The 27882-nt window shown below is 38.4% G+C and overlaps 4 protein-coding genes across 4 annotated transcripts; 1 reads left to right on the top strand and 3 right to left on the bottom strand.

The window, feature by feature from the left end:
* Positions 1-112: 112 nt before the first annotated feature.
* On the bottom strand, positions 113-3901 carry LOC137727084 (receptor-like protein kinase 7). The gene is made up of 2 exons (XM_068466022.1): positions 1085-3901; positions 113-895 (listed from the first exon to the last, which is right to left on the bottom strand). Exons 1-2 carry the CDS (start codon positions 3648-3650, stop codon positions 540-542), a joined length of 2922 nt encoding a protein of 973 aa, XP_068322123.1. The 5' UTR covers positions 3651-3901; the 3' UTR covers positions 113-539.
* A 7992-nt stretch (positions 3902-11893) lies between these two features.
* LOC137725303 (malate dehydrogenase, glyoxysomal) lies at positions 11894-14629 on the top strand. The gene is made up of 9 exons (XM_068463946.1): positions 11894-12159; positions 12578-12793; positions 13077-13391; positions 13480-13569; positions 13688-13771; positions 13948-13983; positions 14069-14158; positions 14252-14346; positions 14438-14629. Exons 1-9 carry the CDS (start codon positions 12088-12090, stop codon positions 14508-14510), a joined length of 1071 nt encoding a protein of 356 aa, XP_068320047.1. The 5' UTR covers positions 11894-12087; the 3' UTR covers positions 14511-14629.
* LOC137725302 (protein TUNICAMYCIN INDUCED 1-like) lies at positions 14559-16606 on the bottom strand. Its single transcript, XM_068463945.1, has 3 exons — positions 16340-16606; positions 15880-16212; positions 14559-15631 (listed from the first exon to the last, which is right to left on the bottom strand). The coding sequence occupies exons 1-3, from the start codon at positions 16454-16456 to the stop codon at positions 14816-14818; spliced, it is 1266 nt and encodes a 421-aa protein (XP_068320046.1). The 5' UTR covers positions 16457-16606; the 3' UTR covers positions 14559-14815.
* A 2705-nt stretch (positions 16607-19311) lies between these two features.
* On the bottom strand, positions 19312-22021 carry LOC137727066 (transcription factor bHLH18-like). The gene is made up of 5 exons (XM_068466005.1): positions 21857-22021; positions 21453-21540; positions 20671-21210; positions 20102-20476; positions 19312-19859 (listed from the first exon to the last, which is right to left on the bottom strand). The coding sequence occupies exons 2-5, from the start codon at positions 21486-21488 to the stop codon at positions 19785-19787; spliced, it is 1026 nt and encodes a 341-aa protein (XP_068322106.1). The 5' UTR covers positions 21489-21540; positions 21857-22021; the 3' UTR covers positions 19312-19784.
* Positions 22022-27882: the final 5861 nt, after the last annotated feature.

Below are 27882 nucleotides of genomic sequence, written 5' to 3'. Positions count from 1 at the left end.
CATTCAAAAACGGTATGTTGGAATCAAATGGTTCGGTTTTAGCGCTCGGTCTGACAAGGATCCAAACATACCCTATATGTGAGATGTGACAAACAAACTGAGAAAATGGTTGTATTCATCGCAATTCTATATGTTACAAAGTACCCCCTCTGAATCTGCAGCAAAGAGGAGATAAGAAAGAAAAAAAAAACCTAATCCATCCCATGTCTCTTGCAAACAGAGATCTAAATACTACACAGCTCCTTTCAAGCTTTTTCAGATAGTAGCTTCTCTCTTAGCCAAGGGAAAGCCTATTGCAGTTTACAAACTAACCATTCATTGTGTATTGTAAGCTATATATATATATGGTCCCCTTCGTTGGCGTTTCTTCGAGGGGTACTTAGTGGGATGGGATCCGCTCCGGATTTTATTTCAGTGCTCCGGATGTTTCCCACACCTCTAAGAAAAACAGATACAAAGTACCGAAGACTGCTACAGTCACCTCCCAACTAGAAGTAACTTTTGTATATCAACTGCGGTATTTGTGTTCCACCTTGTGGCTATCTATCAGCTTCTTTGGCAATGCTTATGCAGTTGAGTTTGTAAGGCTCAGCCTCTTCCAGCATTTGAACCACCATTCTCATGGAGGGTCTTAGAACCGGCACCTTGGCAGTGCAGCGGACTGCTATGCTCAAAACATTGATGGCATCTTGTTTTAGATCGTCAGAAATGCTCCTGTCCACCAATTCAAGCTCACTATCAACGCATCGCATTTTGCTGCAGACCCAGCTCACTATATCCGTGTTCTCTCCGAACTCAGCCTCAACCGGCCTCTTCCCCGTGACCAACTCCATCAACACCACCCCGAAGCTATAAACGTCACTCTTCTCATTGATCTTGCAGGTATATGCATACTCTGAACAACCAAAACAGACATATTTTTATCAGATTTTAGTGTCATATTTAAAATCCCCCATTACATTGTTACATTCTAACTCGTGGAAATAAACTATTTGTGACGATGTGGCTACACCCAAGTTCGAATCTCCCTTCCTGCAGATTAGATTAGTTTAAGGTAAAACATTGTTTGTATGACAAGAATTACCTGGAGCTATATACCCAAGTGTCCCGGCAATGACATGAGTGCAATCTACACCAGCCTGCATAATCTTTGCAAGTCCAAAATCAGCAATTCTTGGCTTCCAATCTCCATCCAGCAGAATATTACTAGACTTCACATCCCTGTGTATCACAGGTCTATGACTGCTTCCATGGTGAAGATACTCCAAACCCCTTGCAGCCCCCAACGCAATCTCATATCTTACTTCCCACCCCATCTCCATCTTTTTACTTGTGTGTAGCTGATCATATAAGCTCCCGTTCGGAAAGTACTCGTAAACCAGCAGGTTGCTGTCCTCACTTGATATGCTGCAGTAGAGCTTCACCACATTCACATGCCTCAGAGAGCTCAGTGTGGCCACTTCTGCACCGTACTCTGATGACCCGGATTTAGTCTTCTTCAAGATGGAAGCGCTGCTTCGGTAACTTTTTCTGTCACCAGAGTCTGAAGTGGTCCAAATGTGCTTTACAGCAAATTCTCTCCCATCACTTAGCACAGCTTTGTATACATTCCCTGACCCTCCTTTGCCAATCAAGTTCTCAGCTTTCACTGAATCTAAGATTTCCTTCTCTGTGAAGCTTAGCACATGGTACTGCTTCATAGTCCACGAATCACTCTTTAGCGGACGGTCAAGTTTGCTCTTCCTCAGCTTCAACAGCAAGAGCAAACCAAGCACAACAAGCACAACAAGTATTGAAGCAATGAAACTGGACAGGAAAATTCGGGGCCGGCTAGAAGTGCCAGGACTTGAGGAACAAGACCGCACATTTTCCATGTTCTGACTGCACAAACCCGGATTTCCATCAAAGCTTTCATTAAAGGCCTGAATGGACAGTGAATCGGGGATTCGACCAGTCAACTGGTTGTTTGTCAGATCAAGAAGGCTGAGTTTTAGTGACGAAAAAGTAGCAGGAATTTCGCTGGAAAGGCGGTTTGCCGATAAGTTCAAGGAATTCAGATTATGCAATGATCCAAGACTTGAAGGGATTTCACCAGAAATATAATTGTGGGCAAGGTTTATTTCAGAAATACCAAAACATGAGCCTATTGATTCTGGTATTGAACCAGACAACATATTTTGGTCCAAATCAAGACTGCTTAATTTTGTCAATTTCCCAATTGCTTCTGGGATTTTCCCACTAAATTGGTTCACACTCATTTGAATTGCGACCAATGAGGTAGCTTCAGACAAGGCATCAGGCAATTCACCCGAAAATCGATTATTCGCTAAAAGTAATAGTGCCACAGAGTTTGCCTTACCAATCTCTGGTGTCAGAGGACCTTGAAATTGATTCCTAGAAAGATCAATGAGAACAACATTTGGCAAGCTCCATAATCCAGCAGGAACAGTGCCCGAAAGCGAATTTTTGCTCACACGAATCCGAACCAAAGACTTACAATTGGCATAGCTCTCAGGAATCCCACCTGTGAAATTGTTCTGCAGAAGGAGAAAATCAATCATCTTCCCATTGTTGCACATTCCGGGCGGTATAGCACCAGTCAGATAGTTCTCCGACACGTCAATGTAATCCAATCCCGCCCAAGAACCAAGCTTTTGAGGAAGTGCACCGGTGAGCTTATTAGTGTAAAGTGAGAGCTTGGAAAGGCTCTTCAACTCCCCAAGCTCCGCTGGAACCTCGCCTTCTAACCGGTTTTCGAACAAATGCAGAGACTCAAGCCTTGTCAAAAACCTCAGCTCAGAGAGGCCACCTTCAAGCTTGTTAATTGAGGCATCAAAATTGACAAGGCTTGTGAGGTTGCCGAATCCAACCGGGATTTTTCCGGTCAGAGAATTGTTGTAAAGCTCGAGCTGCCACAGCTTCCCGAGATTTGAAATTCTCTGGGGAATTTCTCCCAACAGTTGGTTGTCCGAAAGCTCGAGGTTTTCGAGCAGAGTGAGGTTTCCGATCTCCTCTGGGATTTTTCCGGCGATGCTGCAATTCGTGAGGTACAGCCAGTAAAGCTTTTCAAGCTTCACAACTTCTTCAGGAAATGGAGTTTGATCAAAAGGGTTGTCGCCGAGGCTCAAGAACGCTAAGCTGGTGAGATTTTCCAGCGATTTCCATGGAAACTTCCCGGAAAATCCACTGCCATTGAGACTCAGGAGGGTTAATTTTGTCAAAGAAGACAAGTCTGGAACTTTTCCGGTAAACGAATTTTTACCCAAATCCAACTGCTCCAAGCTCGAGCAGTTTTTCAGGTCATCCGTGAGGCTTCCATACAATCCATTGGAGCCCAAAGAAAGCTTTTTTAACGATGGAAGCGAGCAGATTGCGTGCAGCGGAAGAAACCCGGAAAGGTTTTGCTGGGAGAGATTGATTTCAGAGACGAAGCCGTCGGAGTCGCAGACAATCCCGGTGAAGTTGCAGACCCAATTGGGTGGTGCCCAAGTAGTGAAAAGACTTGGGTTTGAGGTTTCAAGGGATTGCTTGAGGTTTAAGAGAGGTTGAAGCTCGTCGGATGTGGATGGAGAAAACAGGGAGAGGAAGAGGAAGAGCAGAGGGAGGAGGATGGTTGTCGTCGTCGGAAGTAATCTCTGCCGGAAAGACATGAGGTCAGCTGGAGGTGGTGGCTAAGGGGGATGTGCCAGCTTTTGGTTACGGTGAATGGACTCGATGGAGTGGCAAGTTGGAAGTCGAGAGGGAAAAGGGCGGCTTGGAATACGAGTTCATGTGTTCACACGGTGAGAGGGAATTCACGTGTGTGGTAAGCAGAATGGGGGAAGAAATTTTTGGTACGGGATGTTGAAGTTGTAATTAAGCATGGGTTTCATAAATCGGAACGGATTCTATAAATTAATTAATTGTCCGGTTTGGTTTCCGATCAGAGATATTCGAACTTAGATTCAAGAGGTTTTACGTTTTCTTAACTAACTAGTTTAACTCACAAATTATATCTCTGTGCTTCTTTTGCTAATGAAAATAGGGGATCACGATTATCTCTAAACTGTAGGGTCACATCTCCTTCGAATTTAATTGTAGATGTTTTGCAACTTGATACCCAATGAGGAACTAATTATGTCTAATCATCTACTTATTAGAAAGCCAAAAAGACATTTTTGTACTAATTAGTTTGCTTACTTTCCATCTTAATGGATTACTTGCACCCGTACTTGTGAAAAAAAATATATTTTGACCGAATAAATTCAACTATCGGATCCGTTCAATTTATTAATCTTTATTTGTAAATCATTAATCTAAAACATAATTTAAATTGGAGATCGTTTAATCTTCCAAACATATCAAATAAATAGATTGCTGATCATAAATATGTTGGTGCCTAAACTATCGATTCGTACGTGAGATTTGAGTGACCAAATGATCTATTGTTGAAATAAAGTTTTGTAAGAGTCATCTTCAAATAGATATTAAAAAATCGAATAACTCCTATTATAAAAGTTTTACAGTCAGACTATATTATTCGTATGAAGGAACAAGCTCATTCCCAGAGAGATGATAGATTTTTCAATGTACCTAAAGCACGGTCTATTATACCATATATCATTATATAATTAGTTAAAATTTATTTTCAAGTTTCTAATCAAGTGTAGTATAATAATTGATAAACTGAGTCATTCTGGCACGCTATTCTTTTTGTAAGGAAAAAGAAGAAAAGAAGATAACAACAGTTTCTTTTCTCCCACCTACCAAACGGCTCAATCAGTCCAAATGTGCGTAAATTCTATTTTAGTTGGCGGTGTCACGATACAAATATCTTAAAGACAAAATCTTCAAATATTTACGCATGTGTGGATTAGGAATGTGGTCTACTAGGCCGCCACTGTTGAATCTAAAACTGCCATGTCAGCATCCCCTGGTAAATTACCTGGAAGCCTGCATGGATCCGTTAATATAATGCTAAGGAGATCGAAATTTTAAACCAAATTTGCAATCAACTGATATGTCACACAATAAAAAATAAATATGTTAATTAATATTTAAGTAATAATTTAATCATCAATATTCACATCATTTGGGTTTACAAAATCTGGTGAGAGAAAAACATGCAGACATGGATAAATACCAGATTGAAGTTGACAGAGTTGGATTAGTCTAGCAAGCTAATTGCAATTTTATTAATTATAGTTCAAAGTCTATGAGTGTATGGTTGCATGATTAGGACATTGCCTGTCCTCGTGTATAAAAAATAACCATCAGAGTTGCAAGGAAAATGGACAATACAGTGTTGACTGCAACACTGCAAATGGTTTGAATCTCTTTTACAATAGACTCATATGTCGCACATTATTGAATTGCAACGCAGCATAAGAAGGAATTTGTTTTATGTAAGTTGCTACTATCTTCTTTTCTAAAAATAAAACTTGCATGCATGACACCGGTTTTACACAATTTTTCGTGCAAATTTTACTTTTAGAAAAGAAGATAGGCGAAATATATTGGCGATTGAACCTTAATTTCTTAAACACAATGTATAGTGGGCGATATATTAGTATCCATTTAAAGAACTAAAGAGTTGTAAGACGTGCCTTCATCAACAAATTTAGGGTAAGTTGTTTATTGAAAAGGCAACAACCACATCTCTTATGATCTCTCTCCGGTGAAACCCTACTTTAATCATTTTCTTTTTGTTCTAAGCATCCCACGAGATCACCAAAGTTTGATATTTCTTTTCAAATTTTTTTATATAAAACTTATTTAAAACTACTTTGTAACATTAAATGATACACAATTTTGGTAAAAAAAAAAAAAATGATACGCGAATGAAGACTAAAATTAAAAATAAAATATTCAAATAATTATAAAATTTAAATGCAATTATACGCTCGTATCATTAAATAATAGCATTGAAGTCACACTCTTTGAATACATTCAAATAACAAATTATGGTACATAAAATATCAATTGACTGCAACTTAATACTACGGTCTAGTGGTATTCATTTTCACTTGTAAGTAAGAGACGTTAGATTCGATTCTCACCAAAAATAAAGTATGAAACATATTATTGCTAGTCCATTATGAGGCTAAACTTACCCCCTCCCCTTAAGGTAGATGATATTGTTTGTTAAAAAAAAAAAAAAAATCAATTGACTAGTCAAATTGACTAAAGAGTAAGGAAGGTGGAAGATTGGGAAATTAATTCACTGAATGCAATTGTATATTGTAAGTGAGAGGCCTTAGGTTCGATTTTCGCCAAAAGGAAAGTATAAACCACATTATTGCTAACTCATTATGAGGCTAAACTTACCATCTTCCCTTAAGGTAGATGATATTGTTTGTTAAAAAAAAAAAAATTAAGTTGACTAGTCAAATTGACTAAAGAGTAAGGAAGGTGGAAGATTGGGAACTAATTCAGTGAATGAAATCGTTTGTTAAAAAAAAAAAAAAAATCAAAATCAGTTGACTAGTCAAATTGACTAAGGAGTAAGGTAGGTGGAAGATTGGGAAATTAATTCGGTGACTGCAAGAGAGTCAAAGAAATATCAAGCTTGTGGGTCCATGTACCAAGAACCATATGGTCACATTTGTATGTATATTGTGGACTTTATCAAATCATATGCTTTAAAGCCATCCCACTTTGATATGTTGTCTCGTATAATTGTTTGGATCCCACTTTGATTTTGTGTCTCATATAATTGGACTTTTAGCCAAAATCTATTTTGAGAGATAGTCATAACTCCTTATTTTGACTTTTTAATATTTAAAATCGATACAAGTAGTTTTTGAAATTGTCATCCGTCAGTCATTTTAGTCATTATGTGAAAAAACTTCATTAATTGAAGAAACCACCATTTCAAGTAGCGGGATTGAATTGTCCTTAGTTTAATGGAATTTTTCATGAAATGACAAAAATGATTGACGGTGAATAATCTCATGGGCTACTTCGATTGATTTTAAATTTGAGAAATTATATTAATTTTAGGAACCAATTTGACTAAAAAGCCTAATTGTTTCCGTTTATTTTTTCTTTTGGTGTGTCTTTTTTTAAACATCCCCAACTTTTGTAACAAAATGTTGAAACAGTAAGTTACCAAAGAATGCTACAATTAGTTGACACGCGCTTGTATGTAGGTTGTTCAAAACTGTATTTGAAACTTCAAAGTCACCGATTAACGTTTATCTCTAATCACAATTCACAAATGTGGATATAACTATGTTGATTAAAACAGTTGCGCTCTCTTCTATGTGTCCGAGTTTAAATCTTTTGTTTATAATTTAGAGTTGTATAAAATAGAATATGACTTGTATTATCATATTAAAATATGTTCAATAAAATCAAGTTTGCAATTGTATACACCCCAATTCCTTTTATTGAAATTACACCTTAATGTTTGGCGATCTTACACCTTGGATTGCAAATGTTCATCTTACCTATAGTTTCCACAAGCATGAATACCCGCGCTTTGCTGCGGGTTTTAAGAACACTTTAAGACAATACTATTTAACATAAAATAAGTTTTATATATCAATATTTACATGTCTGTTGTTTGAGAAAGTAAATTAGCAACATATTACCGTGATCAAAAGATTAACAGCATTAAACTGCTCATTATTCAAAATATTTAGATAGACTATGAACATGTTATTGAATCTAGATTTTCCTACTTCATTGTTTCCGGCTCATCTTCATCTTCATTATGTTGTTTAAGGTTTCAGCTAGTTCCTACAAATTTTGAAAAAAAAACAAGGAGTTGTTAGTTCGTACATATAAGAAAACAAAGGGGGGACATAAAAGTAAAACTGAGATAGAGTTCATTTGTGATCCTGAAGGTGCAAATGAGATTTTTGTTTCCCGTTATTTTCATCTGCTCTATCAGATGCAAAAGGACTAAAATGAGTGCATTCAAACCAACCCATTTTTCGCACTTAAGTCCTATATCAAATATGTCACATCTCGGCCCGGGGGGACCACTTCCCCGGCCTACTCCACCACTGTAGCACGATATTATCCGCTTTGGGCCCCGACCACACCATCACGGTTTTGTGCATTCAAACCAACCCATTTTTCGCACTTAAGTCCTATATCAAATATGTCACATCTCGGCCCGGGGGGACCACTTCCCCGGCCTACTCCACCACTGTAGCACGATATTATCCGCTTTGGGCCCCGACCACACCATCACGGTTTTGTTTCTGGGAACTCACATAAAAACTTCCCGATGGGTCACCCATCCTGGGAATGCTCTCGATTGCTACTTGCTTAACTTCGGAGTTCTTACGAAACCCAAAGCCAGTGAGCTCCCAAAAGGCTTTGTGCTAGGTAGAGATGGGAATATACATATAAGGATCACTCCCCTGGACGATGTGAGATTTCACAAAATATATCTCAGTGATACTAATTAGACAAAGTCGGGGAGTTCAAATAAATCACTTATAGCAACAAAAACAGTCAAAAAATGAATGTGTATGTAGAAATTAAAATTGTAAAGAAGGTATCGTTATGACGAAGATGTAATAATCTGTTGTGATTAATTTCACAAAGAAACCATATATAAAGGAATCATGTGCAAACAATGAAGCAAATGAGGATTATATGAAGTCTGAGAGCAACAACATACAAATGAGTAACATGTAAAGCTAAAAAGGAAAAGACATTGATGTACAATGTTGTACTCATACATATGTAGAATCATATATAAAGTAAGTTGGAAATGGAATTTGCTATTCTAGAAAAAATGGGTTTTGCAATTTTCTCTTATGGATTTTCTCTGTATGGGTTCGCATTTTGAAATAGGGAGCTCTTAGTGTGGATAATTTGTTAAATTTAACTCAAAACAGTAAAACATATAAGTAAACAAATGGGGGACACATAACCAAAAGCTAAGACGGAGTTTTCTTGTGATAATGAGGGAGCATATATAATCTGTTTTCGCTCTTTTTTCATCTGTCTATCAAATGCAATGTGTGACAAAAAGAGTCCATTTAAATTAGAAAAAGTTGCGTTTAGCATAATTGGACAAAGGAAAACCCTTTATAGCAACAAAAACGTAAAACTGCTTTATAATTGGACAGAGAAAGAGGAAGATAAGAAGAAACAAAGGAAAAGCCCTTAAAATTTTGGCAGAGACATTTTCAGCAAGTGAACAAAAAAAAGAAAAAAAAAAAAAAACATAGGCATTTCCAAACAGAAACTCAATAGCAATATGCAGCAAAAAGAAAATAATGCCTGAGCAAGGAAGAAAACAAAACAAAAAAGAAAATTATAAACTTGAACAGCGACGTAGAATTCATACGAATGCAATATTTTCCCTTCAAATGAAAACCTTTAGGAAAATCAAAAACCAAATGAAATAGCATGGTAGAAAAATTGAGGGGGAAAATAAATTTAAGTAAATAAATAAATAAAAAAAAAGAGGATGAATGACGTTGTCCAATATACTTAATTTATCTAGAGTATAATGACAGCTTACATATTTCTTAACCATATGAGATCAGTAGTTGATATAATTAGTCCAGTTGCAAAGGATCCCAATTCAACGCTTAACCCTAGTTTATCACTACATTGAAATGACAAAGAAAATGTGTGTGTGTGTGTGTGTATATATATATATATCCATCCTTTCAATCATTCATTAGATAGATGTGTTTGAATGCCACTGATGCAAATGATAAATTTCATTACTCTGCACACATAAATTGTTCTGCCAAGTCTTCAGGAATCTGTAAAAAGAAAGGTAAGTATATGAATTCTCAACAAAAATTTAAAAAAAAAAAATTGAAATCAAAATTCTTATTTCTAAAGAAATTGAAGAAAAATAAGATTAGATTATAAATTGAACGTATAATAAAAGTAGATTCAACACTATTGTCTCAGGAACTAAATTATTGCGTATCAACGCTCATTCTCACCTAGGATCAGTTCAATATTTTTAACAAAGTAAGGTGCTGCAGATTGTTGCTTTTGATCATCTTGCTCCTTTTTTTTAGCTCAACTATTTCCATGGTCATCTCAATAGTTGGTGCAAGGATGTAGTTCCTGTAGTAAGGAACAAAAAAAGATACAGATTAACCCTTACGATGGCTGAGCACCTATAAGTACATAAATATTGTAGAGACATAAGTTGAATAATTGCAGCAAGCAATTACAAAATTTACTCACTTTCAAAATCCAAATTAGAAATAAAACAAATTGAATGGACTATGAGGAAAATTTATTAATTAGAATCAAACTATTAAAATTGAATTGAACAAAACCCTAACTCAAATTTATTGAATTAGAATCAAACTAATGAGATTTAATTAAATAAAACCCTAACTCAACTGAAGTGCCTGTTAAAAACCCATCACTGATATTAAAATTATCTTTGGGTAAATTGGGTATGAGTGAGGGTACTGACCTTCATTGGCATGTCGTGTTCGAAATTGGAAGAATTTGAGATGTGATTTTGGTGGAAAATGGGCAGTGCTGCAGAGAGAACCATGTTTCTGTGAATTGAAATTGCAGAAATCAAACAATGTAGATGAGGACTTCGAAGATTCTGAATGCAAGAAAGAGAAGAGAAATTTACCTTTGGGGAAGAGTGGTGGTTGCTGCTGTTGAAATTGAAGAGATTTTGGCAATGAGTCGAGAAGGTACTAATTAACCATTGAAAGAAAAGCTTTGAGTTGAGCAGATGCCATTGTCTTCTTGCACTTTCTTAAAACAACCACAAACCCATGTCAATGTGGATTTGGGAAAAAAAAAGTTTCAAAATCTAATCACCAAAATTAGGAGAAAACAACTAAAATTAACAAAAATTGAACCCTAAGAAGAGAATATTTTCTAAAATTCAAAAAAACCCATATGAAAAAGTGAAAAGATTTCGAGGAAGATTCAAAGTTCAATCCATACCTTGAATACTTGATAGTGAAGTTGCAAGGGTTTAGATTAGGTGTGAGAGATTGCGAAATTGAATTTGTTGGTTTGAGGGGTTAAGGGATTTTGTGATGGCTGTGAGCGAGAGAAAAAGGCAATGAACGGTTTATGGCAGTGAAAAGTAAATTGAATAGAGAGGAGACGACAACGCGAAGTAGACGACAACGCACTATCATATAAAAGCAACACATATGTCCAGCTTTTTAGTCATTTCACTATGAAAATAAGAAAAAGACAGAAAAAATTAAACAATAAAATAGGGGTATTTCTATCATTTTACTATGCTTAAGAATAGTGAACCTTCTGAACTGGGTTTTAGTATATATAGAATTTTTACAAAAAGCAGTAACACTTAGAAATACCATACAACGTCGTGTGATATGTGATTCGTATATGTTACGTCAACCAATAATCATATCTTTATGTATTATTAGTATCATGGTTTAGTGATATTCTCTTCACTTATAAGTGAAAAGTCTTAGGTTCGATTCTCAACAAAGTCGAATTTAAATCATATTATTGCTAGTTCATTATGAGCCACATTCACTCTTTAGTGTAGATAATATTGTTTGTTAAAAAAAGAAGAAGGTATTATTGGTTACATTGTATGCGTGGCGTCACGTGTTATTCAAATCTAGTGCAAAAATTTGATCTTCGTAACATTAACTCATAAAAAATAAGTACTTTGTCTTATTCTTTGGATGATAAATAATAGAGTCCAATGGACCTCAAGTCTCATAACTTGGTATTTTGGCCCGTTTAATGGCCCTGAATCATGCAAATTCCTTTCTGGGTTGGATATTGATCCATGAAAAAATTGGTGGGCCAAGTTTAGGAAAGGGAGAGCCATGGTGCCACGTCACCACATCAGTATAAACAAGATTGGATCAAACTCAGACAGATGTAAGTCGCTAGTTCAAAATTTGTGAGAGCCACAATTGAGAAAAATGGATAGGATAAGAGCTCTAAATAATTAGTTTCCACACATTTTAAATATTGAGAAAAAAATTATGTATCGTTCCTTCCAATTATCTCTTTGTTTTTTTCTTAAGTGGGATTTTTTGGATTTTTTAATTATTTATTGTCCATTCTCCATTGCATGCAATGCAAGCAGGTTAGCTCGGTACACTTGAAAACTCACTCTCCCTTTGTCTGAAAAAAAGCACAGAGAAAATGGAGTCGAGCGTGGAAGCTAATGGACGCATTGCAAGGATTTCAGCTCATCTGTTTCCACCAAATTCCCAGGTTCTCTCTTGGATTTTCCTTGTTTATTTTGACAAAGCAATATTCTATATTAATTTACTAGATAGAGAAAAGATTTTACTTCGGATGCGAGGGAGAGCATACTGCCCTAGCCGATTAGCCTAATCCGCTCGGGTTTACCTTTGGCTCAATAAAAATGCGTTACGTGACTTGAACTAACTTATTTTCTGATGTACTACTTCATAAAAATGTTTGTGACTGTTGATGAAGTAGCAATTAGTATTATATGATGGTTAACATTCGGTTTATTTGAAATTTATGATCAAGATTTGCTTAGGAGCCCGTTGATAACCATTTCGTTACTGAAAACTCAAAGTTACGTTTTTCGGTTTTCAAATTTGGCTTGGTTTTTGCTGTTGTGGTGCCAAATAATGATGTCGGGACTATGGGTTGTGTGAAGGTGGAGGATGGTTCTGCTCTGAGCAGAGGTGATTGCAGAGCCAAGGGCGGGGCGCCGGGCTTTAAAGTGGCGATTGTGGGTGCTGCTGGAGGCATTGGCCAACCTCTTGCAATGCTCATGAAGATGAACCCACTGGTTTCAGTTCTTCATCTCTATGATGTCGTTAATGCCCCCGGTGTCACAGCTGACATTAGCCACATGGATACCGGAGCTGTGGTAATGAATTCTTCACCAACCTTAATCTTCAATTTGTTTTCGATGAAATGTTCGTTACATTCTACAACAATGTTATGATTCCTAGTTAATGACAATGATGTTTGTAAGTTATGGAAGCATTCTAAATTTCTAATGCGACCCTAATCCGAGATACTTGATTTAGAACTTTATGAACCGTTCGATTAGATAACAGATTGAGACGTACAATTTTTAATTTATTTTCTCATATTCAAGTCTTCAAGTCAAGTGTTTAGATTAAGAAAGTATCGTCCTTGGAGTTCAGGTGCGCGGTTTCTTGGGGCAGCCACAGCTTGAGAGCGCTCTCACGGGCATAGACCTTGTGATCATACCTGCCGGTGTTCCAAGGAAGCCTGGAATGACAAGGGATGATCTTTTCAAAATAAACGCGGGAATTGTCAGGACCATCTGTGAAGGAATTGCGAAAGCCTGTCCTAAGGCAATCGTCAACTTGATCAGTAATCCAGTGAACTCGACAGTTCCTATTGCAGCAGAGGTTTTCAAGAAAGCCGGGACATATGACCCAAAGCGTCTTCTAGGAGTCACGATGCTTGATGTCGTGAGAGCAAATACTTTTGTTGTAAGTACTAGTCAAACAAGTTTGTGTGCGCTTCCTATCATTTATGTTCGTGGTTTTTTCATTTTCCACTCGCGTAATTTTCTTCCAGGCGGAAGTTCTTGGACTTGATCCTAGGGAAGTCGATGTTCCAGTTGTTGGTGGTCATGCTGGAGTGACCATTTTGCCGCTTCTGTCACAGGTTGTATAGAAGGATACAAGTTTCAGCATCTTTAGTTGTTTTCTTATGTTGCCTTCAAATAATGAACTGGTTGCCGTACAAGCGCGCAAAATTCTAAAGACGACGCCTGTGTATGCAGGTCAAGCCTCCTTGCTCCTTCACCAAAGAAGAAACAGAATACCTAACAAACCGGATTCAAAACGGTGGAACAGAAGTTGTTGAGGTAATGCCTCTTAGCTTGTGAATCTTCTTCACTTATTATCTGGAAAGCTATGAATCTGGTTTGACGCATATTGTTCTTCCATATTACTGTTTAGTCCAGGCGTTGTTCTTGTGTGTTTATTCTTCAATGAAATCATATACAAAACTCCGACAACTTTATCATTCGCAATTTTGCAGGCAAAAGCTGGGGCTGGTTCGGCAACACTGTCAATGGTTGGTCATTTCAATTCGCTCAATTGTATACACATAATTTACTTCAGGATTATCAAGTCTTGGAACTGACTAAAATATTCTGCAGGCATATGCAGCTGTGAAATTTGCGGATGCATGCCTCCGCGGCTTGAGAGGAGATGCTGGTGTTGTTGAATGCGCTTTTGTTGCCTCTGAGGTACTCTGTTCTAGCCTTATTGGCATCAACGTTGTCTTAAGACCAAGTTCTGAACTTCTAGTAACCAAGCACAATGCTTAATCTTTGTGGCAGGTAACCGAACTTCCTTTCTTCGCAACCAAGGTCCGGCTTGGTCGTGGCGGAGCAGAGGAAATCTACCAACTCGGGCCTCTGAATGAGTATGAGAGGTAAAACAGTTCTTAATTATGCACACTCCACAATTGTGTTGCTGCAAAATAGCATAGAACAACTTAAACATTCTTATTGGTTTGTCGATAGGGTTGGATTAGAGAAGGCGAAAACGGAGTTAGCAGCAAGCATCCAGAAGGGGGTTTCGTTCATCAAGAAGTGAAATTTACTAAATTCTCAAGTTTCCTGCAGAGATTTGTATTTAGTTTGCTGTTGTACTAAGAATCCAGTTGGATTAAATTGTCATTTCAAACATCAGTCCTTCTGACGAAGTTGAACTCATGCTATATATACATATAAATCAAGGTTTCATAAATTAATTTAAACGCTCGGTAACTCCATTACATAAATTTTTATAGTACAACCACACCTCATCTAACTCCTCATGCTTGAAGAAAAAAAGGAACAAAATCGGTTTTATCTTTACACTTCCAGATTTTGTATCAGTAAACCCTAAACCGGAAAACTTTACAAGGTATAGGGGTTCGCCGGAGGATGAATGATGGGGACTGTGGACATGGAGACATTGCCCAGTAGCTCACTCGGTGCCACGGTGTCCTCCACTAATACAGGGTTAACCGGAACCACTCTCTCTGGAATGATCTTATCCCCGTCAACCTTAGCCAGCACCTCAAAATGCAACCTCACGGTCTCAGGCTTTGTCCTCCATTCTGGAAAACCCTTCAAATCAATCCCATCTCCTTCTTTAAGCTTCTTCTCGACCCCAAACCCGATCTTCAAAAACGTCTGTGCAGACACATCTGCCTTCAATAACTTGAAGGATCCTTTCTTATTGGCCTTAGGACCCAGCACGGATGCAAGCAGTGACTCGAAACCTACCAAGTTAGGGTTGGAGCCATTAATGGAAGCAAGGGGCCAGACCGTGCTGAAGTAGCTAGGGGTTAAAATGGCCGTGGTCTCTTGGTTTTGCAGCTCAACAGAAACGGGCTTGGTGTTTGATCGTGAGGACAACTCCACAAGGCCTGGGGCAAGGCGCTTTAGTTTGAGCTTGTTGTTCACGGAGGGAGAGGTCGAGGAAGGTGATGCGAGGGAAGTCGGACCAACAATGCGGAGAGAAAGCAGTGGAGATGATTGGGTTCGAGAAGCACGGCGCAGCCATTCAGCCAAGGTCACAAGACCAGAAGCGAACCCATTGTTGGTTCGGTTCAATGGCAATGGGAGCTGAAGAGGTTGGCGAAGACTCACAGACCTGGCACCCTTCACTGTGACCACAGCCCCTTCTGCCAATATCACCTTCTTCAACACACCAGCATCCACATCATGCTGCATAACATTCAACAAATCAGTTCCCAGAACTCCAAATTTTAATCATAAACAACAGGTCACATTGCAATTTTACTTCCGTGATTATAATTCCGTAAATCATACTTTTAAAATTAGGAACAAGTTAAAATTTTAAATGATTCATCAAATCCGCAGATTCTATATTAGTTTAAAGTAAAATATCGTTTGTGTATTAAAAATTAAAACACTTTGAGCTAAATATTCGAAATCTAGTTGCCTATACTTACAGGAAGCGAAATCCTCATATCTTTGGCGTCCTGAATCCAGAGCTCCATGGGCCCAGCCAGCTGAAACGGAGCCAAAACCGGAGGCAACCCACCACCCGATTTGCCTTTCAGGACCAACCCATTTTCGTCCTCGACCCTAAAAATGGGCAAGTCGGCGTAGTCCCAGCGGTCGACGTCCTCCAGAAGCTTGAAAGGCAGGACCTTGTTGTCCACCTCCACGTCGAACTCGTACGCCACCGAATGCCCCACCTGCGCGTCCCTCAAATCGAACCCCGACACCTTTAGATCCTCCGCTTGAAACCCTAGTCCCTTCACAATCGCCTCCTTCAAATCCTGCAAATCAACCAACCAAATCTCAATCAAACAACCAATCAATCAATCAATCAATCAATCAATCAATCAATCAATCCGAATCCAAAAATTCAAATTGTAGAGAGAGAGAAAAAGAGATGGGGCGTACGGAGATGGCTCTTGGGGTGGCGTAGGGAGGGCGGAGCTCCGGCGCGGAAATCAGAGAGAGAGAGGACGGGAGGAATTGCACCGTCAATAGGATCAAAAGCAGCGTTTTGGGAGCCATTGTTTTTGGATTTTGAATTTTTGGACGAACTGGGAATTGGACAGTTGCGATTTTGGGAATGAAATCGGTGGTGGATTTGATTTAGATTTTGGATTCGGGGTTTCATCTTTTATGTATGGGAAAGTGGGGGCGTTTTTTCTCGAGAAAATTCATTTTTCTTAATTTTCTTGGGAAAATTTGAGTGGTGAAGAATCTAGGGGGTGATGACGTGGAGGAAACGGACCAATGGGAAGGGAGGAAGTTATGCCAACGGCTCGCGTGATTGGTTGAGGTTTGGTGGAGGCTTCTCACCATGACGTGGATTATGCAAATTTGAGTTAGCCCGCCGCGTGTTTCGCGGGGTTTCTATGCTTGGATTGAGGTTCGTAACACCGTTAAGGAGAAATAAACGGCAACGTTTAAAATAGATTACACAAAACGACGTCAGGTAGACTACGGAACATAAAAATGGTGTTGACCGGGTTCGAACCCCGGGACCTTCAGATCCCGTTTGGTGGATTGGATAAGATATATTATGATCAATTAAAGTATACTTGAGTTTAATCTGTTATTTATTATATCAAATGTAAGATGGACATGACTTGTATGTAAGTCATGTTTTATACAAAGACATGATTGAACATGATGAGTTATGATTCCACAATAGAGTGAGTTATCTAACCTATATTTTTACATGGTTACAAATCATATCTTACAAGTCTTTGTCAATCCAATCATATTCTCAAGATCTAATTTCAACTGGCTTACCAAACAAGCGTGTTAGACTTATATGATAACGAACTACACCACGACACCTTGCAGGCTAAATTTTTGAAAAACCAAATCATTTTAAGTGTAAATGTAATGAAAGAAGCAGCCCAATTGAAATCAAAACCAATCAACAACAAAATCCAGTTGTTTTGTTTTTTATTTCGGAACAAAGGCAACATATATTCAATCACAAACATTACAACACAATGGGCCAAAATATACAACACAAAGGCCCAAAAACAAAACACACAAACAAAGAACAGTAGCCCAACCAAAAGTTAAGACCAAAACAAAAGAAAACCTAGAAACTTCCACTTCCGTTGCATCGTCCACCATCACCACCACTGCAACCACCAAAACAGCAGCCGTGCATGTCGATCCATCCAAAATCTGGCCCCAAAATAAACTGCGCCTCATCGATACCTGCAGCCAAATCCAAGCTTCACTCTGAACACAGCTACAAACCACCAAGAACCTGCAACCAATTGAAAGAAGCTCGTGGGAGTCCACGAGCAACACTACCAACAAAGGCAAACAACAAAGAGAGGGTGACGGTGCAAGGAACACCCGACCCAGTGGAAGCACCAGATCGATACACACCCACTCAAAACACCACAACAAATCGTGGTCAAAGGTGATTGAAGCTCGGAAATTGGATGAAGATGGATGAGAGACAGCAGAGGGGAGAGAGGAAGGCAGATCAGCCAAGAAACTCGAGGAAGAAAAAAACAAAAGAAAACCCACCGATAGCTAGGATCGGCGACAACAGAAAGGGACTCGATTGGCCACTCACACAGAACGATGAGAATCACCCTCAACCAGAGGGAAGGTCTCTCACAGGGAGAGAAAGGGACAAGATTATGGGTGTTTAGAAATCAAAATCCAGTTGTTTGTGACAAAAAAACTGAAATTTCATTTATTAACGGCATACATACTTGCCCTAATACAATTTGAGGAATTATTTGAGGAACTTGCTTTGTTAGTTCTTATGCTCTATGTGTACATGCATAGAATATTCCTTTTTCTGATTATCAGAGGATTAGGATATTCATTTTTTTATTATATAGCAAGAAATCAAACTCTGAACTTATTACAGTCCTAATTTATTATCATATAGTTCTTGTACACTCACGTTATAGACAAGTTTTAATCATTTATTAATATGAGACTATAAGACTAACAGACAAAATTAACACGAGATTCTGTGACTCAAGTGAATTACTGGCTTATAGATATTCAATATAAAATCTCATCCAATCAACGGCTACATTTGCCTTAATTCTTTAATTCTCCCCCTCTAAAGTATCTTAATTTATGATTATAATGAAGGGGGATCATTCTTTTGAAACTTGAGAGAGGTTGTTGCCATAAAGTCATACCAAAGATCACAATCTTAGTGGGGCTAGCAGAGAATATTAAGCTCCGCTAATCATTCACCTAAATTTATAAGATAATAAGACCTTCAAAATTCCAAGTTCGAGTCTCTAGTTAGTGTCAATTTTTCAAAGTCTTATTTGTCCAGTCTACTCCCCAGCACCCACCAATACCAAAAACCAGCAAGCTTAATTAATTAGCTATATTCCCAACTAACCTCCAATAATTTTGATATATGCTATGATGGTATTCAACTATTATCCTTGTGATGGCATTTTGTGTGTGTGTGTTTTCCCTTTGTTTAGAGAGTATACACAATCATTTGGACAAGGAAAGTTAAAAAGGCAAAACGATGATTTGATTCCTATAGTTTGGGCGAAGTACCATTTTTTTGCGATTGTAGTCATGGAGTTATTAATTGTTTCACATCAGTTTGTGTAACATGTTTAACGCACATATGAGGCAATTCCAATTTACCCCTTGGATTTTATACTTGTGCTAATTTGTGAAAATTTTTGACGAAAATTAAGCTTGTGCTCAAAATTACAATAATTAGTGAATTAAGTGACTGCATTCGATAAAACTTAAATTGTAGAAACTAAAGTGGAACTTCGCCCAAACCATAAGAAGTCAATTAAAAATAACGGAACGTTATTTTGTTACATAGAATAACATACATCCACTCCAATACACTTGTGGGTAAAGGTAACATGAAATTACTTATTTTCCATTACTTGGCAACAAAAGGGTTACATATAAAGAGAAGATTACTAGAAAAAGAGGCTCAAGAAATTAGATGTTCAAGATGCCTCTAAAACGCTGACCAAACAAATGCCTGCTTTCATCCTCACCTATAAAAAAAAAACCCTAGGGGACACAAAGGGATGAGTCGCATTTCGCAAACTCCTTGAAGTAAATCAAAAGCTGTGAGATAACTTGCTTAAACAGTTGGGTAAATAAGCATGGTAAACAAGTTAACCATGAAAAAAAGTTGAAGTGAAAAAACCCTCCTGCAAAATATTAACCTGACAGCAAACAAGCTTGAAGGTACTGGTAATCTAACTTGGTGAAGGATTGCAGGCCTTGTAAACAGAGATTCTGAAAAAGGTACTTAAACTTGGACTGGTATATTTGAGGAAATACTCCTATTTATTGTGAAGCTTCTGCAGCAAGGAACAGATCGAAAGCTGCGAGTAGATTCATTTCACATGAACAGCTCAAAAGCTGCGCGTAGATTCTTGACGAGATCCTTCACCGAGAGGCTGAATTCCGCTTCCATCTGCAAAGATCGAGATATGGTATCAAATGACTTTGGATTAAAAGTGGCGAAGAGATATTCGCCCATTTTATCCCCAACACACGGCTGTTTATCTCTGTTTTTTTATTGAATAAATTAAGAGAGTCTAAGGGACAAAAATAAACATTAGTTTGTCGAAGGAGACACGAGTGTATGGAAATCATTTCTATTGAAAATATTATGAAGCAACAAATTTCATTCATATAACTGAGAAGGAAATTTACCTGAGCAATAATGGTAACATCAAGAGCACAGCTCCCGAATGTCATCACACTACTATTGATGAATTTTAATTGGAGCTTCTCAACCTCTGCTATTGTTTTTTCCACAATTCCTTTTCTTTTCTCACAGTGGATTCTTATCAAGACATTGGTGTCACAGAACCTTGCTTCAATTTCAGGCAGTGTCGTGTCAAACGGGCCTGTGGTGCCGTTTTTGTCAGAGGAAGAATTGTCGCCGTTGGCAAAGAGCTGTGTTTTCTTCACAAACACGACCGATTCCATGTTTTTGTTTCTCGTCTGTTCCTCAAGCGTCTTTACCTTGTCCTGCAGTTGTTTGATGTACTTAATTGAATCTCCCAGAACAGAAGCCTTGTCCATCTGTCATAGCATGAAGTATGATTTACGTTTAGAAACACAATTCAGCAGGTAAAAAAAAATCCAAATTTCTTGGAATCGATGCCATCCCAAAACCTACCGGTTACTTGGAGTATAAGCAAGACAATCAAATGTAAAAGAATGTCTTGAATAAAACTTGCAGTGGATTAACAGATAGAGGATATAATTTCTGTTACCTTCTTTAGACCAGGAACGATTGCAGATAAAGCTATGAACCGTTGGCTGAGCTTCTCTCTGCGCTTCCTTTCTGCAATAATGTGATCTTGGGTGTGAGAAAGCCGAGTGGTTGTGCTGATCCCATTTGATGAATAATTTCGGTTTCCAAATGAACCTTGAGAAAGCAATATATCAGAAGGGAGAGTGTTGGTGCTCTTTGAACACACTGCTGCTGCCTCCTCTTTGGGCTTAAGCACCGGCATTTGGTTTGCATGATGAGAATTGACGAACGAAAGAATGTTTGGAGGCAAGGAAGCAACTTGTGGATTTGATACAAGATGATCAGTTTTGCATGAAGTCCATCCATCAGTTTTGAGCTGTTTTGTTGGTCTGTCAATGGTGGTATGAGCATTATCGATAGGAGTTTTGAGGTTGAAAATTGGGTGGAACTGAGAGTGTTGTAAATTCTCCCCAAATGCAGCTGCTAACGGGAGCATACCGAGCTCATCCAAAGAGTTCATGTACTGCCACTGGTTGATGAAGAAGGGATCCTCCATTCCCTGTAAGTTAAACAATTTTCCTTCGTAATTATCAAATTAAGTATAGACAATATTTCATCAAATACAATGAATGAAACTGTTTCAAACAAGTCCAAAACATTAACATTAATACAATCTCAAATTATTAATTATGTGCTAAATAATCCTTGAATATTCAAACATTAAAAACAGAACCTTTGTTGCACATGTTTATCTTTGTCCAAAAGGAAACGACACCAGGGGTTGCTGCAGAATTGTCTTACCAGCTCAGATGATCCTCCTCTTGATGAAATCTCCATCAAATTTGCTCCTTTTTCTTTTTCTTGATGATCTTGAGCTCAAGGAAGGGTCCTGGAAAAAAAAAAAAATCATTGTAACAAGTTACTGGCCCCGTACCAAACAATCCGCTCAACGCATCCTATTAGAATGCAAGTTTTAAACCAAAAACACAATTGATAGAGGGAAAAATTAAAAGAATATTTTAAGCACTTATGCAATACTACCCTCTCTAATGCGGGATACTCTCAACAGAATCCCTTTCGGTACAAAATATGCAAATAAAAACTCTAAAATTGTACAGAAACAAACAACCCTAAGCTTTGGAAGAAGAAGCTGAATCAGACGACAAATAGCAAGTACAAATAGTATTAGAAGTAAGGAAGCTTACACTCGATCGAACAATTAATGACCAAAGCCTGTTCTTCTCCCAAGTGATTCTCTCTCCCTTAGAGAGCGTACAAGACCCTGACCTGCAGCTTCAAGCTTTTATATATAGCTCTTGCTGAGTTGTTTGTGTACGTAGTTCATCTGTCTGTCAGTACCTCACCTTTGAACAAATCCTATCTCTCTCTCTCTCTCTCTCTCTCTCTCTCTCTCTCTCTCTCTCTCACATAGGTAGCATGATTTGATTACTAATGTTCCCATTATTATTCTAAGTTGGTACTGTTGTTCCTCATGAATTGTTTGAATGCTGACTATAGGTACCAAGGAAAGTAGATTATTAATTTGTTTAATGCTAAAATATGGGTTGCTTTAAGCTGATTAAATATAGAAATGAATTAGAAATCCAATTTTGTTGCTTTGTGGACTTTTAGGAGGATCTTTCACCAACAATCTAGCCATTGAAATTTTCACGAAGTTGCTAATGAAGCAACCCAACAATATTGGAGTTTAGACATGTGGTCCTCCACAATGTCCTTTTCACCAAAGCCAACCTTGCATAGTTGTATAAATGATTATTATTTTCCGCATTCAAATTCAAAGACAATGATGATTGAAAGAAGATATGAGAGAACATAACAGAGAATCAACTTATACGCAAACTTTAGTTATTTAACAATGTTAATATTTTTTTTATTGTTGTGAATAAATAAGTTTGAAGATGAGCCCAAATGTAAAACGGATGAAAGATTGTCACATCAGTTAATATTTCAAAATTCATTAAAATAACTTGGTTTATTTAGTATTGTTAGTGTTTAAATTGCAACCTAATAATGAAACATTGTCACATTCGTTAGCATTTTAAAATTAGATAAGTAATTCAACGTATCTTGTGTTATCTAATTGAAGTTGGTGATAAACCACAACATGGCACAGTGCTGGGGACGACAACATTCAGGTCCATATTTCACACGACATGTCTTGATTTAATTTATGATGCTAGTGAATCATACGATGATGGACAGGAAACATTTGTGATGTTGACTATGTTTAGGAACCTTCCTTTGACTCTTTGGGTTCTACCTCAATAGATCATTGATGCGTCATATAGAACGTGGCCATTCGGCTACTTTATGGGTTTATTATTGGGCCGTCATGTTCCATCAAACCGGCCCATTATGAGGTCGGCTCATGTGTGATCATGACTAAATTGGTTCACAACCCTTTTCTAATTTCTATTTAAAATTTAATTATCTTGTTGAATATGAATTTGAGAAATTTTATTTAAACCCATGTAACCTATCTCTACACCTAACTTATTCTTTGCACCCATTTGATTTTTAACTAAACTACTAATATCTCTTTAAACTCAAATTTATTATCTAATATACCCCTATAAATCCAATTTAATATGTGAATTTATTTTTACACCCATTTGATTTATAACTCTACCTTTACGTCGTTTGAAAATGGACAGTGAGAATTGAGGTGTGAATTCAGCCATGGCTGACAACAAGATTGACACTTATGTAGATGTTGACAAAAACCATGTATCACCATCTCTCTCTATGTGATCTCTGTTTCATGAGCATATGTGTCTGCTACCATACCTTTTCATAAGAATCTTTCTATACGCTTCATGAAGTGCATGGAGCACTAGTAATTAAATTGGGTTTGTTTGAAAACATTACTGTTTGTTTGACAAGATAATATCTCTGTAATTTTGAAAATGCACAATCGCATATCAGTTGCAAATTTTGCTTATGACATTCCAACCAATCCAATACCACTGTACAAGTCTAACCAACGGCCATGCCTTAAAGATGCAGGGCAACCACCACCAGCCTAAGATTTGTGGCACACATATTAATTTACAAGCACATATGTCATAGACACAAGACTTACTTACCTGCAGTATATCAAAGGCTACAAGTTATATTGAATTATATTGTATTTCAAGATGCATCTTGGTTAGTCTTTGGTGTTTGAATGTCAGAAACATTATTGTTTTGTGTGAAATCGTAAATACTAATTTAGTACATAAAAATTTAGGAATGTACATGTAAAATTTAAAATACTCATATTCTAAATTCTAAAAAATTGAAATCAAACGAACAAAAAATTCATAAATTGAGTCATACCTTGGTTGAAGGATTTAAAACTTCAAAATCACCATTGTGGGTGCAATTTCTGCCTCCTTCTTGGACAAAATTGCACCTACAAAACAGCTAACACCTTAGGGTCAAGGCCAAAAGCCTCACGCGCCCACGATGAATGGGGGGCTTTGGCTGAAGAACCTCCAATGCCAAAGTTAGAATTTAGATAGAAAAATGTTTAGAGAGTTTTTGGAGTTTTGCAAGAGTGTGTCCTTAGGTTTTTAGAGAAAATGAGGTTCAATATATAGAGCATGGCCGGTCCTCCTTTGGAGAAAAGGTGGCCGGCCCTTTGGGGTATTTTTTGTGTGAGATGAGTGATATAATTCGTAATTAATGGATTAATGAGGAATAAATACATTAATTAGCCAATTAACTCAATTTATATGGAACGTTTTGAAGTTTATGAAATAATTACCTTGTGGAAAATATAGGATGAGGATGGATGAAATAACTTTGAATTTGTTACCTATTTTAGGCACTTTTGATTTAATTGTGGGATGTTTGTCCACTGCTCGTGCGTAGGAATTTCAGTGCTCCTCAAGGGTAATTTTGTCCTTTTACCTAAAAATCCACATGTCGCCTCTTGATTATTTTTGGCTCCACAAATGCCCCCCACACCTGTTGGGCTGCTTATAGGAAAGGGCAGCAGGTGTAGAGATCTTCTTGCTTTAGGAAACGTAGGATTGTTTCCTATTTTGATGTTGATTCTCTCTTTAATAGGAAAAGTCCACCTTAAGTGGGTTATTAAATGAACTTTGGAGAACGATTTATTCTACCCTACAAGAAAGAGAGCTTATAGGATATTTGTTCCCCCTCCTCTAGCAATCGTCTACATCTTGCTCGTGCAAATGATCGTCTTTTGTTGCTTTTTTTGTCTTCTCTGCGCCGCACCGAGATAAGAAAAAATTAATTTTCCTTGTCTTCTTCTTGGATAGTGCTGTCGCGGGGCAGCCGTCGGGGTGGTGTGGCACGTCGGCTGGCAGGGGCTGGGAGCGAACTCAGTATAGGTTGAGGAGATGTTGTGGCAGGGACCATTGCTTGGGCTGCTCGGCTTGGCTAAAACCAAGGGCAGCTTGTGCGGCTGGGGTCGCAGATTGAGGCGCTGAGGCGCAGTGCTAAGCAAGCGGTATGATTTTTGTCCTTTGAACTTTTGGACCTGACAAGGGCCAGGCCGGCGATTGAGAGAGATGAAGAGGTCGAGAGCCTCATGGGCTGCTGGAATGCTGGGCATACAGGCCTCCTACCTGTTGGTTTGGGAGAAAAAATGAGGAAAAAACCAGTATTGGTTGAGTTCCCTTGCTGAGTACCGTGAATAACGTTGGCTGCTTAGTTTTCTTCGTTGAGAGAAATGTGGGTTGGTCCCGAGAGAGAAGGTAAAGAGGATCAAGGTGTATACTTTGGCTCATCTGATCGCTGTCATGTAGCCTACTGTGAATGAATGTGGAAAGAAGAAATCTTCCCTATCTGCTCAAGAGATGCTGGTTAAGAAAAAACTGAAAACTTCTTTCGTTGTTCGTGAGGGTCCACATGCTGTCAAGATGCCTGTGATTGACATGACTTCTTCTAATGGGAAGAAAAATAAGGCTGCTAGATCTGAGCCTATAACACTTACCATGTTGAGAATGACTAATTCGATTACTGATAGTATTGCTCAGTGTAGAGGTCTTGTCATGCCCCCAGTGCCGAAGTCTATGCCAAAATGTCCGTTGGGAGCTAAGTCCGGTTCTTATTCGAAAAAGGCTTGCTATTATGAAGAGCGATAAGGTGGACTTTGCTGCTAAAGTGGCACTAAGGCCCACTCCCTCTGCTGCTGATACTAATTCGCCTGTTGGGAATGAGGAGACTGTTTGCGTGGGCAGCTGTGAGAAATCCACTAAGCCTGCTTATGGGAAGGCTACTAAGATCTGTGTGCTCTTGAAACCAGATATGCTTGAAGACATAGACATTTGTGCCAAGTTTGTTGATGACATTTAGAAAGGTTTGTTTGCCCAAGTTCATTTGTGAAGCATACAACCCAATATAGAAGGATTGCTCTGCTTGCTATGATGTAGATATAGCAAGGTTGCCAATGAGGTGGCGAAGATTATGGCATCTGAAGCTTATTCCTCGGCCGAAGAGATTAAGAGGTTAGATTCTGAGCTCATTGCTTTGAAGGGGTCTAATATTTCTGCCTTCATTTCTTTGCAGCTTGAAACCGCTCTCCAAGATATTATTGACTTGAAGACTAGGCTTGACGCGATTCAAGTTAAGTATGAAAGTGCAGAGAAATAGATTGGATGTTACATACCTCAGATTTAAGATCTTGGATTTGCAGTTTTTAAGCTTCGTTTTGCTGCTTATGCAAAGGATGAAGAGGTGATTACTGCTTATAATCAAGTGATCCACTTCAAGAGAATCGTCGATAGGCTTGAACTCCAAGTGCTTGGATTTCAAGATGTATTGAAGATCAACGAAAGTCTGAAGAAAGAAGTGGATTAGTTGTAGCGTGTCCGTGTTGGTCTGCTTGAGCAGCTCAAGGGTGAGAAAGATGGGATTAAGGTTTCGAGACCTTATCTATTTCTTCGGAAGACTTGCTTGTTTTTACTTTTAAGGTTTCCATTGGTGAAGTAATTGAAGAACTTGGTGCCTAGGCTAGGGCAGCCAAAGGTGAACCGCTGGATGATGCCGCTGCTAAGAGCGTCGCGGCTGCTGAATGTGTGGTGACAAAGTAGTCATGGGATGTCCAAGCTGCTGAAATGTAGTCTTTTAGGTAGGCTTTAGGATTTTCTTTGTTTTTCCTTGTAGCTCTTGTTTTTCTTTAACTCTTTCGGCATTTGTTAGTTGTTTATAAACATGCTTCATTCGCTTTTCTTCATCTTCGCTTCTTTCATTCAAGCCTTAACCTTTAGACTTTATAGACTAGTAACATACGTGCTACTTTTTCATAAGCAAACATGCTCGCGTAACCTATGCAGTCATAGGTGTTGGTGTAGAACTTTACAAAGTTGTTAGCCATAGGGTTAGTAGCCGGGTGCCTTACTTACAGAAGCAGACAAGTCCGCGTAACCACTAGACTGTTAACATTGGCTTTCTCTAATTTCGTAGGTTGCGTAGCAAGTATCACAACACTTTAGGACTTAGTGTAAGTTGTTACGCACTTGGCAGAGGTGAAGCTTATTGACTACGTAGCATGTCGGCAGTGGATAAAGTTTAGTATATGCACGCTAGCTTGTTTAACCTTTCATAAGAATGTGCGGTTGCATAAGTCTAGCATGGCTTTACTGCTCAAAGGATAAGTCGTAGGCAGTCTTCTAGAAACCGTAGGCTACCTTAGTGTACTCAGTAGCAACTTTAGGTTTCCAGGGCAGCAGTCCACAGGGCGTACTGTGTAAAGTGCCCCATCCGTCTCTGGGGCCCGGTTCCCTAGGATTAGACCAAGAGACCCAAAATCATTCAGTTAGCTAAGCCTTGAAAAAGACCATTGTGGTTACTTCTAGGAATCTCGGCGCAAGCCATCGTGCATCTAGTTATAATAGGGCAGCCAAGCTCATCCACGTCTGGATATTTGGAGTGTAGAGTTTATCCTCTCGTCTTGGAGAGCTGACCCATATAGGTGTCGGGGAATTGGTTTACCCTCTCGTACTAGAGAGCATGGTTGGTCCATCGAGGGGTGTAATTCCTACGATGAGTTTCTAAAAAGGGCGCGGTTTTCTTTGAAATGCAGGAGTGATCAGTTGTTGCAAACATGCAGCTGAGCCACGTTGTGATTACTTCTGAATTCCTCATTGAAAAATGAGTGAAACGAACGAGAACTTAGCTGTAAGGTAGAAACTGCATAACAACTGGATAATCCTCAGCTTGTGAGGTGGTGCTCGTCTAGCAGCTTGAGTCTTCAGAC

This window comes from Pyrus communis, chromosome 2 (genome assembly GCF_963583255.1).
Source record: "Pyrus communis chromosome 2, drPyrComm1.1, whole genome shotgun sequence".
Classification (NCBI taxonomy): Eukaryota; Viridiplantae; Streptophyta; class Magnoliopsida; order Rosales; family Rosaceae; genus Pyrus; species Pyrus communis.
This window is presented reverse-complemented; position numbering and strand designations above follow the sequence as displayed.